Genomic DNA, 20,972 nt, shown 5'->3' with positions numbered 1-20,972 from the left:
TAAAGTTCTAATAAATTAACCTTTATAACATTCGGGAAAATCCAAACAAGCTGATTTAAAAAAAGACATTTAATAAAAAAAATAAAATAAAAAATTTGCAGGCTACAAAACGCTAAAATTAAAACCCAATAATATTGTCTGCAATGTCGCTTAACTATAAGACTCTTTACTTACTTATATAAACCACTTAAGTATATTTTCAAATCTTAAAATCAATTTTATTTGCGTGTGTTAACAACTTAATTTATTCTCATTAAGATATTGTTAGTTTATGAATTTCAAAAAAGCATGTTGTTGTACAAAGCCAATCAGGTATTAAACCAAACCTGTTTGAAATACATTTACTTTTTTTATTATTTATTGCTACCTAAATTAGGCAAACATCGTTTGGTGCAAGATGAATATAACTAAAATTAATAAATTATTACAATTAGAAAACAAAACGCATTATAAGTTATTACAAATGTGAGACCTAAATTATTGAACATGCTATTGAATAACGAGTTAAAAACTTTAAATAAAAGTCGATATATTATGAGTTTTCACCTAATTAATATTGCTTTTTATTCCACATAAGGCTATTTTAAATTTATGCACAAATTTGAATAAGCTACATAAGTAAATTTAAAATTTTTACTGTCATAATTTACTTAATACTGTCATTAACATTGACATTATTCATCTTAATACAGTCAGTTAAATGGACGCCTGCGAGATTTTTGATGGTTGATTCCTCCCCCCCCTCCCCCTTATTTTATTTGTAGTATTGCCTCTTATATTAAAAGTTTTTTTTTTTTAATATTTTCTTACTTGAAAAGTTTCGCCTTGATTACTCAAATAAAAAGTAAAATTAAACAATAATTTTGGTAAGATAATTGCTCAAAAAATACTAAATAAAGCTTCGATTATGCACGTAATTCGATCGCGTCTCAAACATGTAAACCTAATTAAATCGCATCTTAAATATATATCCAAGAAACGTATTTTATACATTTAGTATGCATTCTTTAGATGTATATTCAACATCTTTCATGCTTCTTTAAGCAATGCATCTTTAATATATCTTTAATAACGCATTAAGTTTCAATCAAAACACATCTTTAAGACATCAATATTAAAGACATACACGCCTCTTTAACAATCATATATTACATGAATCTAGACATCCTTTAAACCGATTTGGAGATGTACTTTAGATAATTTCAAATATCTTTTTGCTTGCTGAGATGCTTAATGTCACGAACAATGTAGATGGTTATAAAAAACTAATTTCTTTGTAAGAAATCTCACTGTTGTAAGAGACATGTAAAATCGAGAATAGAGTTTACTGTAAATATTTTATCCGCATAGCCAAATAAGAAATGACGCATTCGCATGAAGCTAACACATGAATCTTTACATGAAACTTTGATTTTTAGATCCAATTATAAGCAGTATGTACATAGACACCACATAATGAATAATTTTAAAATATAGAAAAATAAAAAAATATTTATACGTATTATTATCATGGCATATTTTTACAGATTGTTATCTTGTAAAATTTTTCAAAGCAACAGCGTGCCATCTGCAGCATACTAAACATAGTTAAGGAGATTTAGTAAAACTTAAATCAAAAATTTTTTTAAAAATCTCTTCTTTGACAATCTAAAACATAGGCTTTAAATTTTTGTTCAAAACAATTTTTTCTGCTTGTATTTTAAAAAATGTTCTTAGAGATTTTTTTTTGTTTACACACAGTTTAAGACTTTTATAAAGTCTTAAATTCTGTATAAACATATAAACTGTATACTTTATTATGTCTCTTTATGAACTTGTTTAGGATTTTGCTGAATCGGTTTGCATCAAATTGTTTTATATAAAGTTTTAAACATTAAAAGGTTCTTAATTTGGATAAGGTTATAAATCAAAAGAGCCAGAACTTTACAAAGTGATTGATCCAATCAGAGGCAATTCTACATATAAAATGAGGGGAGGGGGGTAAATCCTTAAAAGTACCGACTGGTTCTATAAAATAAAAAAAAGGTCCTCAAAACGAAAATTTACCCGACTAAACCGTGTCAAATTTACCCAACTAGCCAACTAAATTCGTAAAAAGACCAACTATAACTTGAAAATCACCTTCTTTAGGGAAAGGGGTTGGACCCTCCTCCCCCTCCCCCTCTTCTCCCCCCTTCCCTTCACACACACACACATACACACACACTCAAACCCTTCCCCCGTAAAATCACCTCTGCATATAATGACTGATATAAAAGAGGAGGGAACTACATAGACTGAAAGAGGACGGAAATCAAAAACACTTCATCCCCTATGAACACTGTTATCAAAGATACTGTCAGGTCTTTGCTTGATATATCCGAGTTTTTTCAAAAAAAAATTCCAAATTTACCCTCTACATTTACATTCTGTACATGTAGAGGGTAAATTTAGATTTCATGGTTCTGGAAATCACAACTACCGCCATTAGTTTTCTGATCCTCAAACTAAATGTCTTTGCAATACAGTACAATCTCTCTAATTCGAATCTCCTTAATTCGAAATCCTCTATAATTCGATTAAATGCTAAGTCACCGTGAAATGCGTTTAAGAAAAATCAACTTTCTATAATTCGAAAATCTCTCTAGTTCGAACTTTTATTTTTCCCCATAACATTCGAATTAGAGAGATTCTACTGTAGTTAAAATAACTCCAGCAATCAAGCAATGTCTTCACTTAAAAATGCCATTCAAGAATTTGTAATTTTAACGGTCTGGAAATTAAAGCTAAAGTTAGGATTCCATAATATACCGTTATTATGTTATATTAAATTATACAGCATAAAACCATGACAGGCATATTTTGTTTTAAAATTTTTTTGAAAGCTCGCTTGCAGTAAGGTATTTGGTGTTTTTTCCTTTGAACAATCTAATCGCTTATCTCACAGACCAGATATTTTACAAAAATATTTTGATTGTTTAAACTAATAACCTACTGACGGCAGTTTTTTGAAAAGCACTTTAACTACTATGAGTAAGATGGCATTATGTTGATATAAATTCTTGCATCATAACATTTGTTGTTACGTGAATAGAACTGTAAATAAATGTCAATTCTTATATTATAATCCGTCAAACATACGACTTTTATAGCAACGAGTTGGTTACAATATAATATCATACAATTGAACTGATTTGTGCAATATCCAGATTTAAAAAAAGTTTTTGAAAGATGTTTTGCAAACCAAAAAGATTATGATTTTAAGTTAATTGATAATTTATGTCTGTACTTTTATGGTTTTAAGTTAATTGATAATTTATGTCTGTACTTATCATAATATTGTAGGATATAAATGGAGACATTGTCAATAAAGGTATTTTCTGGACCTCTTTCTAATTGTTAAGAATTATTGGAAATTTAAACAAATTCTTTTTCACAACCAGATTTCTTTATATGGTTATAAATATGAGTAATACATTCCTCAATTAGGTGTAACTTTGACGAAAAAAGGTAATCTACTACAAGTGTTCTCTGATATCCGGGAGGAGAATTAATATCATTGCAAAAATCTTTAGCGTTAGGTTTTACTGATCGTCATAAACAATTTTTGTACTCTAGCGTACACACATATTTGTACTATATATATATAAAGAAAACAAACTATATTTGTTCCTTCTAGTGTCTCCTTAAATTTAAAGACTCAAAAAACCAAGTAATCTGGACTAATCGAATCCCATTAATTTGGAAGGCCTGTTACTCTAGTCAAGGCAAAAGAAACTAGGAAGATGGTAAAAAAGTATTTTAAATGAAACTCAGCCTATTCTTTTAGAAAGTGTTTTACTAATGAGGTAAGTATGATTGTTTTTTAAACAAAAATGGTAGATTTATCGGTAGGTGATTCTGGAGCTTTTTGCCACTATTGCAGTTGTTTCAGAAGTGATGCCAATGACCTAGTATGTAATCTACATGGGTTCACCATTAATAAAAACTTATAAATTAGGAAAAAGTTGTAAGGCTAGACAGATGTCATTGTAAATAAATACACATGACATTTACTTTAGACTTATAATAAGAACACACCTAATAAAAATAAAAAAGTCAGTAAAAAAAGACTTTTGCGGTGTAGAACATGAGGAAAACTCGGACATACCACAAAAGAGTGTAAAGTAGATGTGAACAATGTCCTTAGTGAAGAAAAAATGACAATTCAAGAATGTTTCCTGTGATCATATCAAATCAATAAGACTTATGCCTATGCATGTCTGTATTTAATATTAAACTAATTTGAACCCGAATATACTTGATTTGGAATACAATATAATATATTTTTCCAAAAATTATATTACTTATATATTAGTCTAAACTAGAATAAATTAGTAATTACCCATGCATTAGTCATACCTTATAAGTAAATGTCATGTGTATTTATTAACAATGACATCTGTCTAGCCTTAATAAATCTCAAACACTTGTTACGTTAATTAATATCAGCCAGTGTCGGTTCTGTCTCAGTTAGACCGACAGATTCGATGCAAATTAAAATAATTCTTCAATTGCCTAAGTCTTTTGGAAATGCTATTGAACAAGTCTTGGTATTTTAATACCGGATAAGCATATTGTGCTATTTTTAAACCTTCCTCAAATTCTTTTTGTTTTGTGATCTTTTTGGTTTGCAAAACATCTTTCAAAAACTTTTTTTAAATCTGGATATTGCACAAATCAGTTCAATTGTATGATATTATATTGTAACCAACTCGTTGCTATAAAAGTCGTATGTTTGACGGATTATAATATAAGAATTGACATTTATTTACAGTTCTATTCACGTAACAACAAATGTTATGATGCAAGAATTTATATCAACATAATGCCATCTTACTCATAGTAGTTAAAGTGCTTTTCAAAAAACTGCCGTCAGTAGGTTATTAGTTTAAACAATCAAAATATTTTTGTAAAATATCTGGTCTGTGAGATAAGCGATTAGATTGTTCAAAGGAAAAAACACCAAATACCTTACTGCAAGCGAGCTTTCAAAAAATTTTTAAAACAAAATATGCCTGTCATGGTTTTATGCTGTATAATTTAATATAACATAATAACGGTATATTATGGAATCCTAACTTTAGCTTTAATTTCCAGACCGTTAAAATTACAAATTCTTGAATGGCATTTTTAAGTGAAGACATTGCTTGATTGTTGGAGTTATTTTAACTACAGTAGAATCTCTCTAATTCGAATGTTATGGGGAAAAATAAAAGTTCGAACTAGAGAGATTTTCGAATTATAGAAAGTTGATTTTTCTTAAACGCATTTCACGGTGACTTAGCATTTAATCGAATTATAGAGGATTTCGAATTAAGGAGATTCGAATTAGAGAGATTGTACTGTATTGCAAAGACATTTAGTTTGAGGATCAGAAAACTAATGGCGGTAGTTGTGATTTCCAGAACCATGAAATCTAAATTTACCCTCTACATGTACAGAATGTAAATGTAGAGGGTAAATTTGGAATTTTTTTTTGAAAAAACTCGGATATATCAAGCAAAGACCTGACAGTATCTTTGATAACAGTGTTCATAGGGGATGAAGTGTTTTTGATTTCCGTCCTCTTTCAGTCTATGTAGTTCCCTCCTCTTTTATATCAGTCATAGATAATGATGATAATGCAGGTGGATTCCCAGACAGTTTTATCCCAACTTCCTTTCTCCAAGTTTCCAATTCGACCACAAATTTCCAATTTGACTACAATTTTTTCTTATCCGATTCAACCACAAGTTTATTTTTTTTCAAATCTTTTCATTTTGAACATTTTTGTATATGTCTTTCGACATATACAAAATTTTCTTAATATTTCCTTTTTTCCAAATTCTTCTTTTTTTATCAATAATATTTTGACACAAGTTTTCAAAGGTATAATTGGATAGTCTGTTAAAAGTGATGTCATAATCATGCAACCTTGAATTCAACACAGACGAACAATTTAAGTTCAAATTTAAATTACTTAATTTCTGGGGATAACTAGACTGTGGAATTTTTATACACAAAAATAGAAAGTATATATTATATGAAACAATTGAATTTGTTTGCGGCCTCCTGCGGTCTATTTTTTACCATTACTTTGTTTTTAATCATAGAAATATATTTTCACTTAATTTAGAATTTTTTTAGGTATAAACAAACCTAAACAAATTATATGTTTAAACTTCAATTTTTATTTTTATTTAGATAATTCACAAAATCAACATCATTTCCAGATCGGGGCAGAAAAATTTTTTTAAATTTATGGAGTTGTTTTTATAGTATAGCACTTCAAAGTTGTTGTTAAAAAACAGTATCGGTACAAAGTTGTTGTTAAAAAACAGTATCGTACAATTTGTATAGCACTTCAAAGTTGTTGTTAAAAAACAGTATCGTACAATTTGTATAGCACTTCTAAGTTGTTGTTAAAAAACAGCATCGGTACAATTTTAAGATAAATATTTTGCTTCACTTCTTTCTTCAACTTCAAACAACTATAACAACAAAATGGTTTGATGAATTTCAAAAAATTTATATATATATATTTATTTTTACAAAATATTCAACCTTTTATTATAGTATACCTAAATTGTAACGCACAGTAACATATTTGGATTGAGATAGAGAAATTCAAACATACTTTATTTATCTTCAGAAAGCCTCTTCGTTCATCAATATTGATTTTGACTGAGTGATTGTTTTAGGTTATCTTCATTAACCACAATAAGCAACTTTACTCACATCTTAAAATTTAGTTTCAATATCAAACATCTCTTTTTAACATCAAATTCTTTATAATCTGTTGTAAAAAAATTTTCAAGTGCTTAAAGAAAAATTGATTTTCCGATATGAAGAATGTAAAAATGACAAAGATTGCGTATTATTAAATGGGCAAAAAAAAAAAAAACGTTTCCATAGAAGCGTTTTTTTTTTTTTTTGCTGTTTATTTTTTAACGACATTTTTTGAATTCTTTAGTTTTATATATAAATGATCTTTATTAAAAGCAGACTTAGTATACTTAGTCTGCTTTTTTTAAAGAAAGTTTATATATAAAACTGAAGAATTCAAAAAATGTTGTTGATAAGAAAATAGCATCAGTGCTAAAAATGTTTTAACAAATGATATTAGTAATGTTAACCACATATTAGAGAATTTATCTTCTAAAACTAGATAATCACAATAACAAAAAAATACAACCTAAGGTCGTCAACTTCCAACATTAATTAGTGGCTGCTTGCAGCCTTGTTGGAAGCGAAGATGTTTAAAAAAAATAAAAATAAAAACTTATTCACCAAGCACCTGACCACTTCCAAACAAAACTTCTGACAAAAGGACCCAAATTCTGTCCAGAAATAAAAGGAAATTGTTTACATATAAAATCGGATATTAGGTTATTTTATTAATTACTTATAATTATTTCTCACGAAAACTAAGATTAAAAGAAAAATTCCGTGAATCACGCAATAGCGATTTTAGTGTAGCAAAGAAAAAAGAAAAAAAATCGAAATATAAGGTTAAAACGAGCAACCTGAACTTGATGAAACAATTTCAAAAATTAAGCAAGTAAATCTAATAAAAATTCAATCAGTTGACAACATTTCAATACAGAAAAAAGAGTTGCTTTAAAAGAACTTAAAGAAATGAAAAACATCGTTATTAAAAAAACAGATTAACGTAACACTTTAGTCATAATGGAATCTTTCAAAAATGATTAAAAATTACATCACTAATTTCGAATGGAAATCTAGTACTTTTTTCTAATTTCTTAAATTCATAAATGTTATGAAATTATTAAAAAGGTTCATGAATCTAGCCTTCTATTTATCGAAATGAAGCCACCGAAAGATTTAAAGGTCGGTCCATTATTTATGGAAGAGATTCTCCAACATTGCATCTAAGCCAACTTCTTCACATTATCCTATCTCCTATTTGTAAATCTCTACGCAAGCATTCCAAATAATTTTGGTCTACAAGCATTAAAATTCCGGGTTGAAAAACAAAAAAATTTCATAGCCAAAAGATTTAGCAGTGATATTATAACATATTCAGCATCTTTCATTCTTAAAAACAATAATTTCTACTTTGACAATCAATTTTTTGCCAAATTACAGGAATAGCCTAATGCACAGATTTTGTACCAGATTATGCTTGTCTTACAATCAGCTTTTTAGAAGAAACAATACTTTTTCCAAATATCTTACCAAAATCTTTTTCAAAAGAAGAAGTCAAAATTATTAAACAGTTTTATTTTAGATATGTTGATGATGGCTTTAACATATTGCCAAAATGTCTAGATATTGCTAAGTTCCAAATGTCTCTTACAGAATTACATGGTTCAATTAATTTTACAATTGATTTTGGGATCGAATTCTAAGAGAACGAAAAAATATGTGTAGTTAATTTTTTAGACATATCGGTTATTCTTGAAAACAACAAATACACAAAAACGGATATATTTTACAAAGAAACAAACACTCATGACTATTTAAACTTCAACAATCATCATTCGTATCAGATAACAAAGAACATCCCAGTCGGCAAATTTAGTTGTAAATGCGCATTAGAAACTCGTTTAAATACGTATCGAAGTGGTATGTATGTTAGCTATTTTATCGTGTCGAATACGCATTAGAAATACGCATTAGATGCGTATAAAGACAGGTATACAATACGACGCCTACTGAGTATCAAACTCGCATTTAAACACGTATAAAACACGATAACCAGAGAATATTCAATACAATTTTATTAACTACTATGAATTCATAACATAATGATAATCACTAGCAGTAAGCAACCCGTAATACGGGTTATTAGTTATTAAATCATTAATAAAAATAAAAACACATTAATAACTTGATATATTATCTAAAATAATAAATACAAATTTATCTATAAATATTTTAACTTTGACTCCGTATCAGCAACGTCATTGCTTATAGGTAACGACATAAAGACCGCATTAACATCAGTTAAGTTCTTTTTAAAATCTGTCACAACACAAGTACCAGAAAAGAAAAGTCAAGTAAAGCCTGCAAATACCTAAAAAAAGACATAAAAAAAAAATTACAATTTTTATTTACAAAAGTACTATTTGCATTTTATTGTTTGTAGAATTAGGATAATAATAACAGAAAATATATGAACCTGTCATTTCGAAAAGGGCACAAGTCCATTTACTAAATCTTTTCAAAATCAACAAAAATATGATTTTTATTAAAATAATGTCTAGGTTGCTAAAGAAAATAAACATAGAAGTAGATAAATAAAGAACGTATATAACTTACGTATTTTTTATTTTTTATAAAAAAAACATGAATTATACAGAAATTTTTAATTCAAACTTATAAACTAACTGCTAAAAGTTTTGGACTTATGTCCTTTTCGAAATGACAGGTTCATATATTCTGTCTACAGAATAATTAAAAAAGATTATAAAAAGGCTAGACAACACAATGTATACATTGTTACTATAGTGACGCTAGCAAATAACACCACAACTTAATAAGATATTTTATTAACTTAAATACTTGGACTAAAAAGATTTTATTTATTATAATATTTGAATAATCTAGGGACAATTATAGTTGAGCAATTTAAACAACTATATCATATAATAGTAACTTGTAAAATATTTCTTATATTGTCTTATATTCTTAATACCACAAATGATAATGGTCATTGTCATTTGTGGTATTAAGAAATACGTAAGAGCTCAGTAATTACATAAGTTTTATTAAATCTCCCTCTCATCTGAGAGAGAGAGAGAGAGAGAGAGAGAGAAAAAAAGAAAGTGTTTCCAAAGCAGCATGTTAACAAATGTAAAAAAGCACGTAATAAATAGTAGTAACTGGTTTTATTAAGTTACCAGTAAACAAAATTATTTTTACCTTGATTAAAAGCTAATTTCCAGCATTTCTTAATTAAGCTCCAGCTTCTCTCTAACTGTTGACTAATGAATAATAGAGAAAATTTCACATCATACTAAATTTACAAAATTAAAACCATGTTTCAACAGTTAGCTAACTAATCAAAAGATGACAAAGGGAAGACAAACTAAAAAAAAATAAAAAAAAGAACATAATTATGATAGAAATTATAAAAAAAAATCAAATTATTTAGATTTAAAAGTGTTAATCGTTACTATAAATAGTTGAACTCATACTTTGCTTTGTTCTGAAGTGTCTAAAGTAAAATGAAATTAACAGACATTAACACTGCTTGACACTGAATTCTGTCAAGTAAGTTTTCTGCATGCCGAGTTGCATTTCTTACATTTCAACAACGATTAATTTCATCCTGCCTAGATCTATTTTTTTCATTTGACAACTATTTTCAAGTTGCCTATTAGCATTTTACATCAATAACTTCGTTGAGCCTAATACTATCTATTTCAATTTCACTGTTATCATTAAACATATTACCAGTAATCTTACTATTGTTACAATTGAATAAATGAACGTAAAAGAATCTTACAAATTGTGATCTTTTCTAATCAAAGACTTTATTTAAACTTAAGATTTTTTGAAATCCATATCTTTTTAAATGTGTATATATATATATATATATATATATATATATATATATATATATATATTCTATATAGAATCTAGAAATCTATATAGAAATAGAAATCTATAGAAGAAATCTAAATAGAAATCTATATAGAATATAGAAATAAATTCTCTATAGAATATATATATATATATATATATATATATATATAAATATATATATATATATATATATATAAATATATATATATATATAATTATATACTGAATATATATATATATAATTATATATATATATATATATATATATATATATATATATATATATATATATATATATATATATATATATATATATATATATATATATATATATATATATATATATATATATATATATATATATATATATATATATATATATATATATATAGATCTATAGTTTGTTGGCTTTTGGAAGAGCGGAAGGAAAAAAGTGATTCTTACGCCAACACATACGTCACTTTTAATTACTTTTGACTTTCGTCCAACATTTCCGTGTTGGACGAAAGTCAAAACCATTAATTTAATTACAAATTAATTGTTATATAAAAAAACCACAAAAACGCAAATTTAATTGACCAGAATGTTTTTAAAAACATTCTGAATGTTTTTAAAACATTCTGAATGTTTTTAAAACATTCTGAATGTTTTTAAAACATTCTGAATGTTTTTAAAAATATAAACAATGTTTTTATTTTTATTTTTTTTAATAAAATGTTTTTATTTTTATTTTTTTTACTGTAAATCATGCGCTGAGTGTTGCTACATCGACTATCTTATAGCCTGACTCGCAAGGGAGTGTTGCTACATTGACTATCTTATAGCCTGACTCGCAAGGGAGTGCTGCTACATCGACTGACAAATAGCCTGACTCGCAAGGGAGTGCTGCTACATCGACTGACAAATAGCCTGACCCGCAAGGGAGTGCTGCTACATCGACTGAGGGTTTGGTTGGGGCAGGCAGTCTATCATTATTAAAAAAAAAAAAATTCCGGTCTTGCATTTTAATTTTTACTTTTTGTCAACAAAATATGGAAAAAACTTTCGGACAACATCTAAGGGTTCTATATATATATACATATATATATATATATATATATATATATATATATATATATATATATATATATATATATATATATATATATATATATATATATATATATATATATATATATATTTATATATATATATATATACATATATATATATACATATAAATACACTGAAATATAGGCAGATTTAAATTTATAAACTTTTGTGTCAACAAATTACAGTCAGTTTTCCGTGTTAAATACACAAAATAGATATCTAATATAATATATATCAAATATAAAATAAATCCAATATAAAATAAAACAAAATAGTAAACTTACTCAAACCAGTATCAGTTACACCGTGTGAAGTAACTAAAAAACACTTCAGTTCTTTTCAATCACTCTAAAAAATAACTTTCAGCTCTTTCCAATAGCACTAAAAAACAAAACAAAACTTGCTTAGTTGCCTAGTTTATAAGAATCTGAAAACAGATAAGTAAAAAACCAAGAACAAACAAACATTTATTTGTTAGAACTACTACATTTAAACAAATTAAATTAAACAAAGAATAATGCCAATTCTCCTTAAAAGCTAAAAAAAATTTTCAGCTCAAATTTGCTTGCAGACCTTGCTTGTAAAGCTATGTGAATAAGAAACACATTGAGAAAAGCCTAGAAAAAAATCCATAAAAATTTACATACATTTGTTCTTTTATATCGCATAAATCCATCATATGATAAATCTGAAATGAAAAAATGTAATGGATAAGTAAATACAAAGAAAAACATCATATATGAATCGAAAATCAATATATCTAATAGAGATAATATGTCACGATAAGAGAGTAGTAGTTGTTAAATATTGTTATTTCATGTTAGCTTTTAGAAAGCAAATCATGTTGGTACTTCATGGTTCAAATTCAAATTGAGATATAAACAAAATGTATATACGGAAAAATTATTTTTCTGGAGTGGCTTTTAGTGAATGATTAAAAGAAGTGAGTTTTACTAATAAAACCACTTATAATTTTTAACAATAGACACCAACATAAAAGTAAGCCAAATGTAACAACATTAGTAACATAAATAACAACTTTACGCAAAATCTTGCTCAACACGTTTGCCAAGTCACACACTTTGAAAACATGGAAACAACATAGTATAAACATATATAATACCTATAAAACACAATACATTTATTTAACTTTATATAACATACATAAACACCTCATATAATATTTATATACACAATAGATACATTTTATACTACTTTAATGACACATTTATAAAACAATTACATAACACATATTACCACATACATATATTTATCAAAAACTTTGTAACTTTAAACATAATATAAACATATATAACTTGAATTGCGCAAACAAAAAATTTAAAAATAACATGAAAAAATCTAAAAAAATTTATATATATATGCTATTATATATGAATATATATTCATATATAATAACATATATATCGTAATAAAATATCAAATTATAATCATATTTAATTTAAATCAAATACTTATTGAATAAAGAGCAAAAAACAGACAGAAGAACTACAATCCTTATAACAAAATTTAACGTTTAGCAACTAAGTTTTTTAAAAAAGTACAAAAAAAAGGTAATAGCATAACAGAAATGTTAATAAAATAATAATCAAAATAATAAAATAAGCAAGGTATGAAATGATAGGATTTATTATATATTTGAGTTATATTAATCTAGGACTTCATAAAACTAAATAAATCTAAAAGTAGTAATAAATATTTTTATGATAAAGTTTTCGTAACTTTTTTAGTACAAAAAGTACTTTAACTGTATTGGAGATATGCGATACTGCTTTAGCAGAACGATATCTTTTCATACAACTTTTCATGTATTCCTGACTATTCCTTTTCATTCCAGACAAACTTTTTACTAAATTTCTCAAGAGAAAACTTTTTTATTTAAATTTTGCTTTCACAATTTCAGTTTAAGCATGCGCTTTAAAGCAAAGATTTTCGTTTTTCAATTGTTGATATTTGATCAAAATCGGGTACGATATCGTGGCTGGCAGACGATCCCATGGCTCAGAATTAGGTCAAGATTTTCGTTTGCCGTCGAATTGTTACAGAAAAAAGAAAATAAATAAAACGAAACACGAGGTAGATTAAAGTAAATAGCATGGATCTATTTTTAAATAATTGCGATAATAATTTCAATTTGAGCAGTTCTGAGCAAAGCTCTGACGAAAGCTCCGAGGAAAATCTAACTTCAAAAGGTTATTTATTTTAGATGGATTAATTTATTAAAGATCTAGATTAAAGTTTTTGATCGTAATACCTCAATTTTTTATGTCGCATCAAATTTAATCAATAAAGGTTTTAAGCTAAAAAATTAGACACATTTTACTTTGCATTTCTTTTAGATTTTTTATTTTTAAAACTATTTTATTATTTTAGAAATTGTTGAATACAATGCAAATGTCCCAGAAATTGTGGAATACAATGCAAATGTCCCAGAAGTTGATTTTTTGCCAGTAGATCGCATTGATAATGGTTTGTTTTTATTTTAACAAAAGCATAGACAAAAATAATTTCATTTAATTTTGGAATTTATAATTTGTTTTAGGAGAAAAAAATAAACTCATTTATCATTTTAAATCACACGAAGAGGCATTGGAATGTATTAAAAAATACGAACTAGCCACAACAACGCGATTTGTAGTGTATTATGCAAATAAGAATTTTGGTCAGACAGGTAAGATAGTACTGATGCATAATGTAATTTTGTTAATGTTATTTTGTTTTATTTTATATAATAGCAATTTAAATCTTTTTTTAAATTGCATATAAAAATTTGATTCTACTTTTAGGTTGGAGGGATGTGGTGGCACACCCTATTTCACTGAATCAATGTGTGTATCGCTAGTAGTAGTAAAATAAAGTTTTTGTATTTGATACTAAATTTTTTTTTTTTAATAAAGAAAAAAATTTCATAGAAAAGATTTTTTCAATTTAGGGTGTGTTAACACCCTTTCACCCACCCTAAGTCTCATATTTGGCAGTCGTCTGGAAGCAAATAATAACTACGTGTAAAAAATAATATGAAAATCTATTTTACCATAAAAAAAACTTTTTTGTAAATAAAATTTGCATTTATTTGCGGTTTAGGTGTTGGTACCCCCTATAGCCTCCCGGATATGTCAGGTGGCTAGAAACCAACATGAATTTGTAGCCCACTCTAATACCTATCTTTTGATACCAAGTTATAGGTGTTTAAAAAAGAATTGACAAATTTATAATAATTTTAGTTGAGAAAAGTATTTTTTTGACCTCAGTTTCTTCAACAAATCCTTTTTTTATCTCATGACTTTTTAGTGCTTAGATACCCAACTTTGAAAGATCAATTACTTTATGGAAAAGTATGCATTTAGCCTGGCTGTTATAATTAGCCAAAAATCAAACTTAGGATAACTGTCCTTGTTTAACTGTTCTTCTTTAAAATAAGTTTTTTTTTCTCAATTTTACTCATTATTACAATTCTAAAAACGCAGCTACAAAATTCTATAAAAGAAATTATATACATTATATGGGGTATTTTTTGATTGTCTCAGTAAACTGTAAAAAATAAAACTCAGTATTACTTCATGTAGGTACGCGGAAATCGCGTTTTACGGAGCCGATTTTTGTGCTAAAATTTTGTTCCACGTTTTTTTCACTTTTTTTAAGGTAGCGTCAGACAAACGTTTTTTTGTGGTGTTTCTTTTTAGAAACATATATAAACCTAGATATTTTTCTGAAAGAAGAAGGGTTAATCTTGATTTTTATGTGGCTTTTAATGTATGGTTACTAATTTTTCATGGTTTGTTATGGTCCTGAAAATATGGTATATGTCCTCACATTAATTTATAGTAGAAGAAATGTTGAGCCCGCTTTTTTTATTATTGATTTAACTTTCTACATGCATTTTCTAAGCACATGCCAATTTTCAAAGAAAAAAAAAAGGGAGCAGATAGTTTACTATGTGTTATTCTACAAATACCACTTTTTTTAGGTAGCCTTAGGCAAACGTTTTTTTGAGGTGTTTCTTTTTAGAAACACATATAAACATAGGATATTTTTTGAAAGAAGAAAGGTCAAGCTTGATTCTTATATTATTTTTAAGTATGGTTGCCTAACTTTTTTATGAATTTTTTTGCTGACAATTTTCTATGAAAATTTAGTCGATGTTTTCACATTATTTTCGTATCAAAGAAATGTTGAGCCCGCTTTTTTTATTATTTATTCTACTTTCTACATGTATTTTCTTTTTACCTGCCAAATTTCAGCCAAAAAAAATGGGAGCAGATATATAACTAAGTGCAGCACTTTTGGTACCTAATTTCTGTTTTAATGAATTTTTTTCGGTAACAGCGAACTATATAAATACGGGGGCGGATAGGGGGGCCAGTTCTTAGAAAAACAATTTTTTTTTCTGCATTATTTTCATTATTAGATAACAGATAACAGAAAAACAGATAAAATGGTAAAAAAAAAGACTTACAAAAATATATAGATTCTCTAACAGATAGTAAGCAAATTTTTTTTTTCATAATTATATTATTGCTAACTATTTTTAAAACAAAAACATAAATGTAAAAACCTTACTCTTTTTGTTTATCTTAGTAAGATAATCTTAAGTATAAAAAGATTAATGTATTACTAATACATTTTTAGTAATACATTTTTAATAATACAGTATTAATCTAATACTATTAAATTAAAACTGTTTTGATTTTATTGATAGGTTAAAGTATAATTTCACAGGTTCATTAAAACATCATATAAGTATAAAAATTTGTTAATACACAAATAAGTATTAATAATACTTATTTGTATATTAACAAATACTTTGTTAAAAATAAATTATTTTATGATTTGTATAATTTGCTTCTTTTCTTTTAATTTCTATAGAAGTCTATAAATCGAATTTATATTGATTTATTCTTAACAGACATATTTTTTGGTGTTTAGTTTAAAAATGGTATAAAAATTACACTCATCTTCTTTTATTATTTTCCTGTTGCATACTACTTCTTTCTATAAATATTATTTAAATAATTATACAAACATGTCTAATATTTGCTTCTTGTTTAGATCTTAGCACTATCATTATAGATTTTTTGAGATTTCGTAAATATAGTTCCCTTAACATTTTTGCATTAACTTAATGTTTCTAAAGTTTTTTTAAATATAAGATATAATTATTATTGTCTATACCTTTTTCTTGATGTATACTAGTTTATATATGTTTATTGTTTACATAAGTATATACCCATTCTTAATGTTAGCTTCTTGTTTATATACATATAATCTTTATATTTTAATTTTTTAGTTGTTATTTTTTGAACTTACTTTTGGCAATTACAAGGTGTAATTTTTTATTGTACAATTTTTTTGTTACCTTTAGTTGAATCGACAAGGTCTACCATTGGTAAGTTTGTATATTATAACTTTGTTATGAATCATAGTAACAAAAGTTTAAACATGTGTGTCTAGGTTTAACTCATATTTTGTTTAACTCTCCTTTCATCACTTGCTATAGTTAGTAATTTTGAAAACCAGGAATTTTTATTCTGTGAATATATTTAATGCTAAACTTATTTTTTTTTGCGGTGTCTTACTCCTTTTTTAACTTTAGAACCATCTCCATCTGGTACAGTTGGTAAGTTCTAAAAACCTGTTATGCATTCCTTATCAAATGCAACATTTATTTTTTATAACAATCTTTTAGCCTTAGTTCCAACTTTAACTGCAACAAGTGGTAAGTTTAAAAACTATTACTTTTTAATATGTGTACGCATTTCTCAACAAATGCAATATTTATTTTCTATTAAAACTTTTTAACCTAAGGAACATCCTCATCTGCTACAATTGGTATATTTTAAATACTTTACTTTCTAATATGTGTATGTATTTTTCATCAATTCCAATATTTGTTTTTTATTACAACTTTTTTACCTTAGTTTTATTGTCGTCTGCATCAAGTGGTATGTCTAAATAATATTCCTTTTTCATATGTGTATCCATTTTTCATCATTTGCTATATTAATTTTTTATTACAACTTTTTAACCTTAGGACCATCTTCATCTGGTACAATTGGTAAGTTTTAAAATTTTTACTTTCTATTTGTGTATGCCTTTTTTTATCAATTGCTATAATTTTCTTTTTTAAAACTTTTTTTACCTCTGTTTCATCGTCCTCTGCATCAAGTGGTATGTCTAAATAATATTACTTGTTAATATGCGTGTCCATTATTCATCATTTGCTATATTAAATTTATATTACAACTTTTTAACCTTGGGACCGTGTTCATCTTCTACGATTGGTAACTTTTAAAAATTTTACCTTCTAATTGTGTATGCATTTTTCATCAATTACAATTTTTCTTATTACAACTTTTTAACCTTAGTTTCATGTTCATCTGCAACAACTGGTATGTCTAAAAACTATTACTTTTTAATATGTGTGCGCATTTCTTAGCAATTGCAATATCTTTAAATGACAACTTTTTGTACCTTTAGTTCCACCTGCTCAACCTTCTGCTGGTAAATTTATGTATTAAAAATGTATCTGAATGGTTATCAAATTTTTATTATTCCTATTAATATACACTGTTTAATACATTTATATTGTGTTTTCATTTGAATTCTCATAAAAGGAAAATCACTAGCAGTATTAAAATTTTTACTCTTATTAAAAATTTGTTTACCTATCAGTGTATTATTAGTCAATAATTTTATATATTTAGATAAACTTTAACAAGTAAAAAATTTTTATTAAGTGTTACATAATGCCATTTGTTACTAATATAATTATTATTTATTTGCTTTTAGAGCTTACATAGCCTACAGGGTTTACAGGACCCAGCATCCTGGACCCACCAGCAACAGATCATATTTGCGTTGGATCCAGTTTGGGGCAAAGATGACCCTCTTTTTAGATGGCTCTTTTATCCCCAAACAGGAGTGCTGGGGACAGCAGCAGAGGTACTGCAAGTGGTCGTGGCAGAAGAGGTCGACCTAGGCGGAATGTTTTATGGCTTGCAAAATGAGTACCGCAAGTTTTGTAGCTTGCAAATATGGTACAGCAAGTTTTATGGCTTGCAAATTTTTTTTGATAGACGGCTCTGGCTTACCTTCACGTGGTGTCTATTGTTAAAAATGATTTAATTTTATTCATTAATGGAATTGAAAAATTAAATCATTCACTAAAAGCCAAGACAAAACTTAATTACATTTTTTATTTCAAAATACTTATTGTTTTTGTGTGTTTTTTGTTAAGGTTGGAGTGGGTAATCGGTCCCTTTAAAGGACAAAATGGATATTCAAACTCATCTTGTAATGTGGTAAATTAGTTTTTTATTCTAATTTCTCTCTGTTTAAGAAAGCATTTTAACATTTTTTGTGAAATTGTTATTAATTTTTTTTTTCAGGTTTAGGGCAGCAGGGGGGAGGGGGCGGCATACGCCCCCTCCCCCTAAAAGGTAATTTTATACACCACTAGTTACTATTTTTTAAAGTATTAAAATTTTATATTTATTTTTTATAATTTACTCATTTTAGTAAATATTACAATATTTAAAAGAATGAAATTTTGATAGGGTGTGTTAAACCTTACCCACAACCTAACACCCAACTTTATGATAGACCTGTAATACTCGCTAGTGATGTAGAATAAAATAATACCAAAATCTTATTCACAAATATTATCAATTTCATAAAAAAAACACTCTTTAATGGAGAAAAAGTGTTTTTTGTGAGGTGTCGGTGGTGGATTAGCACCCCCTCTGGATCCCTTGATGCGCCATTTACCTAGAAAAATATTTAAAATTAAAGCCCATTTTTACACCTATCTTTTGATATCAAGTTATAGATTTTTGAATAAGAATTGACAATGTTATAACAATTTATGTAAAAAAAAAAAAATTTTTGACCACTGTTATATCAAGAAATCCATATATCGAAAATTTGCTACTAAAAACGTCATAACTTTTTATAGAATTGTCCGATTTTCGTAATTTTTTCACCTTTGAAATACTGTATTTAAGAGCTTTCTAATGATATATAACATTCTTGTATTTGAATAATTTAAAAAAATCAGTCCACGTACCTACTTCATGCAACATTAAGTTTATAGTTACTGGTGATAGGTATCTATCTCGTTTTCCTAATTTATGTAAACAACGAAAAGTCTAATTTACACTATTGTGAAATGTTTACACAAATAATATAGTTATATAATTGTAAAAATAATCTAAATATTTGTATAAATTTTTGAAAAACATAACATTTTGCTGATACTAGTCAGCAAAATAATATCTTTTTATTGTAATAAAATTTATTAAAAAATCCAATAAAAAATTAATTATAAACTTACACGGGTGCTTGAACGGGTACGTTCAAACAAAATTAGTCTAATTACTCTGAAAAAAAGTCAAAGCAAGCGGAATTGTATCAAAATGAGACACTTTGTAAACTATTTAATCTACAACACTTTGTTAACTATGAAAAATTGATTAAATCTTTTTAAATGTAATTATTTAAATCTATAAAATTTTTATTTATTATTGTAAGATTGATTAAGGTAAATAAAAAAATTATTACTTGTTCTTGTTTACAACTTTGGTTACTGTAAGTGTAATAAGCGTTAACGGACGGCCATTTTTACTCAATCGCATTAAATTTTGTATTGATACACAAAATACGGCAAACGAAAATCTTGACCTAATTCTGAGCCATGGGATCGTCTGCCAACCCGATATCGTATCCGATTTTGATTAAATAATACGTATTTTTGATAAATAAGTGGTATTGAACTCGAATTCGAAACTTAAAACTAAATGCGTATTTTTCTGGTATCAACGGCGGTATGTTATACGTGATCAATACTCCGAGTATTTACAATACTAGATATGCCGACTGGGATACCGTATAACCTTGTTAAAAGAATAATCTTTTTTTACATCGGATTAAGTTAGAAAAGAAGTTATACACAATTTTAGAAAGATGGTAAAGCAGTCTCGCAATAATGACTTTATATCAAAATTATTAAGAGTATTTTTAGGCGTTTTGTCTGAAAATTATCTATAATACGTACTAAGATTAGAAAATAATCAATAAGCAGGTGTAGCAGCGTTAAACAATTAGCTTTAGAACTATGTGGTCCGGGGCCCAATGCCTGCTCTGGCCATTTAAGCAACATTAATATGGAAACTACTATGTGCTCTTCCGCGGAGCGCTATTACAAGAAAGTAAAGTCCTTTGAGAGCACCTTAATAACCAGTAAAAAAAAAAATACAGCGCTGAGCCTAATGTTTAACAAACTTATAACTAATTAACTAAAGTTTTAAAGA

At 26.8% G+C, this 20,972-nt stretch overlaps 1 protein-coding gene and 1 long non-coding RNA gene across 2 annotated transcripts; one reads left to right on the top strand and one right to left on the bottom strand.

Moving 5' to 3' along the window:
- Positions 1-8,846: 8,846 nt before the first annotated feature.
- Positions 8,847-20,316, bottom strand: LOC136087424 (uncharacterized). The gene is made up of 5 exons (XR_010641787.1): positions 20,224-20,316; positions 12,294-12,334; positions 11,931-12,027; positions 9,889-10,054; positions 8,847-9,040 (listed from the first exon to the last, which is right to left on the bottom strand). It is a non-coding gene; the product is annotated as an uncharacterized LOC136087424 (long non-coding RNA).
- Positions 13,657-17,730, top strand: LOC136087433 (uncharacterized). The gene is made up of 7 exons (XM_065810201.1): positions 13,657-13,856; positions 14,038-14,133; positions 14,207-14,335; positions 14,451-14,492; positions 17,027-17,050; positions 17,351-17,380; positions 17,696-17,730. Exons 1-7 carry the CDS (start codon positions 13,760-13,762, stop codon positions 17,728-17,730), a joined length of 453 nt encoding a protein of 150 aa, XP_065666273.1. The 5' UTR covers positions 13,657-13,759.
- Positions 20,317-20,972: the final 656 nt, after the last annotated feature.

The sequence above is a fragment of the Hydra vulgaris genome, chromosome 11, assembly GCF_038396675.1.
Source record: "Hydra vulgaris chromosome 11, alternate assembly HydraT2T_AEP".
Classification (NCBI taxonomy): Eukaryota; Metazoa; Cnidaria; class Hydrozoa; order Anthoathecata; family Hydridae; genus Hydra; species Hydra vulgaris.
The sequence above is the reverse complement of the archived record's forward strand: the minus strand, read 5'-3'. Positions and strand labels throughout refer to the sequence as shown.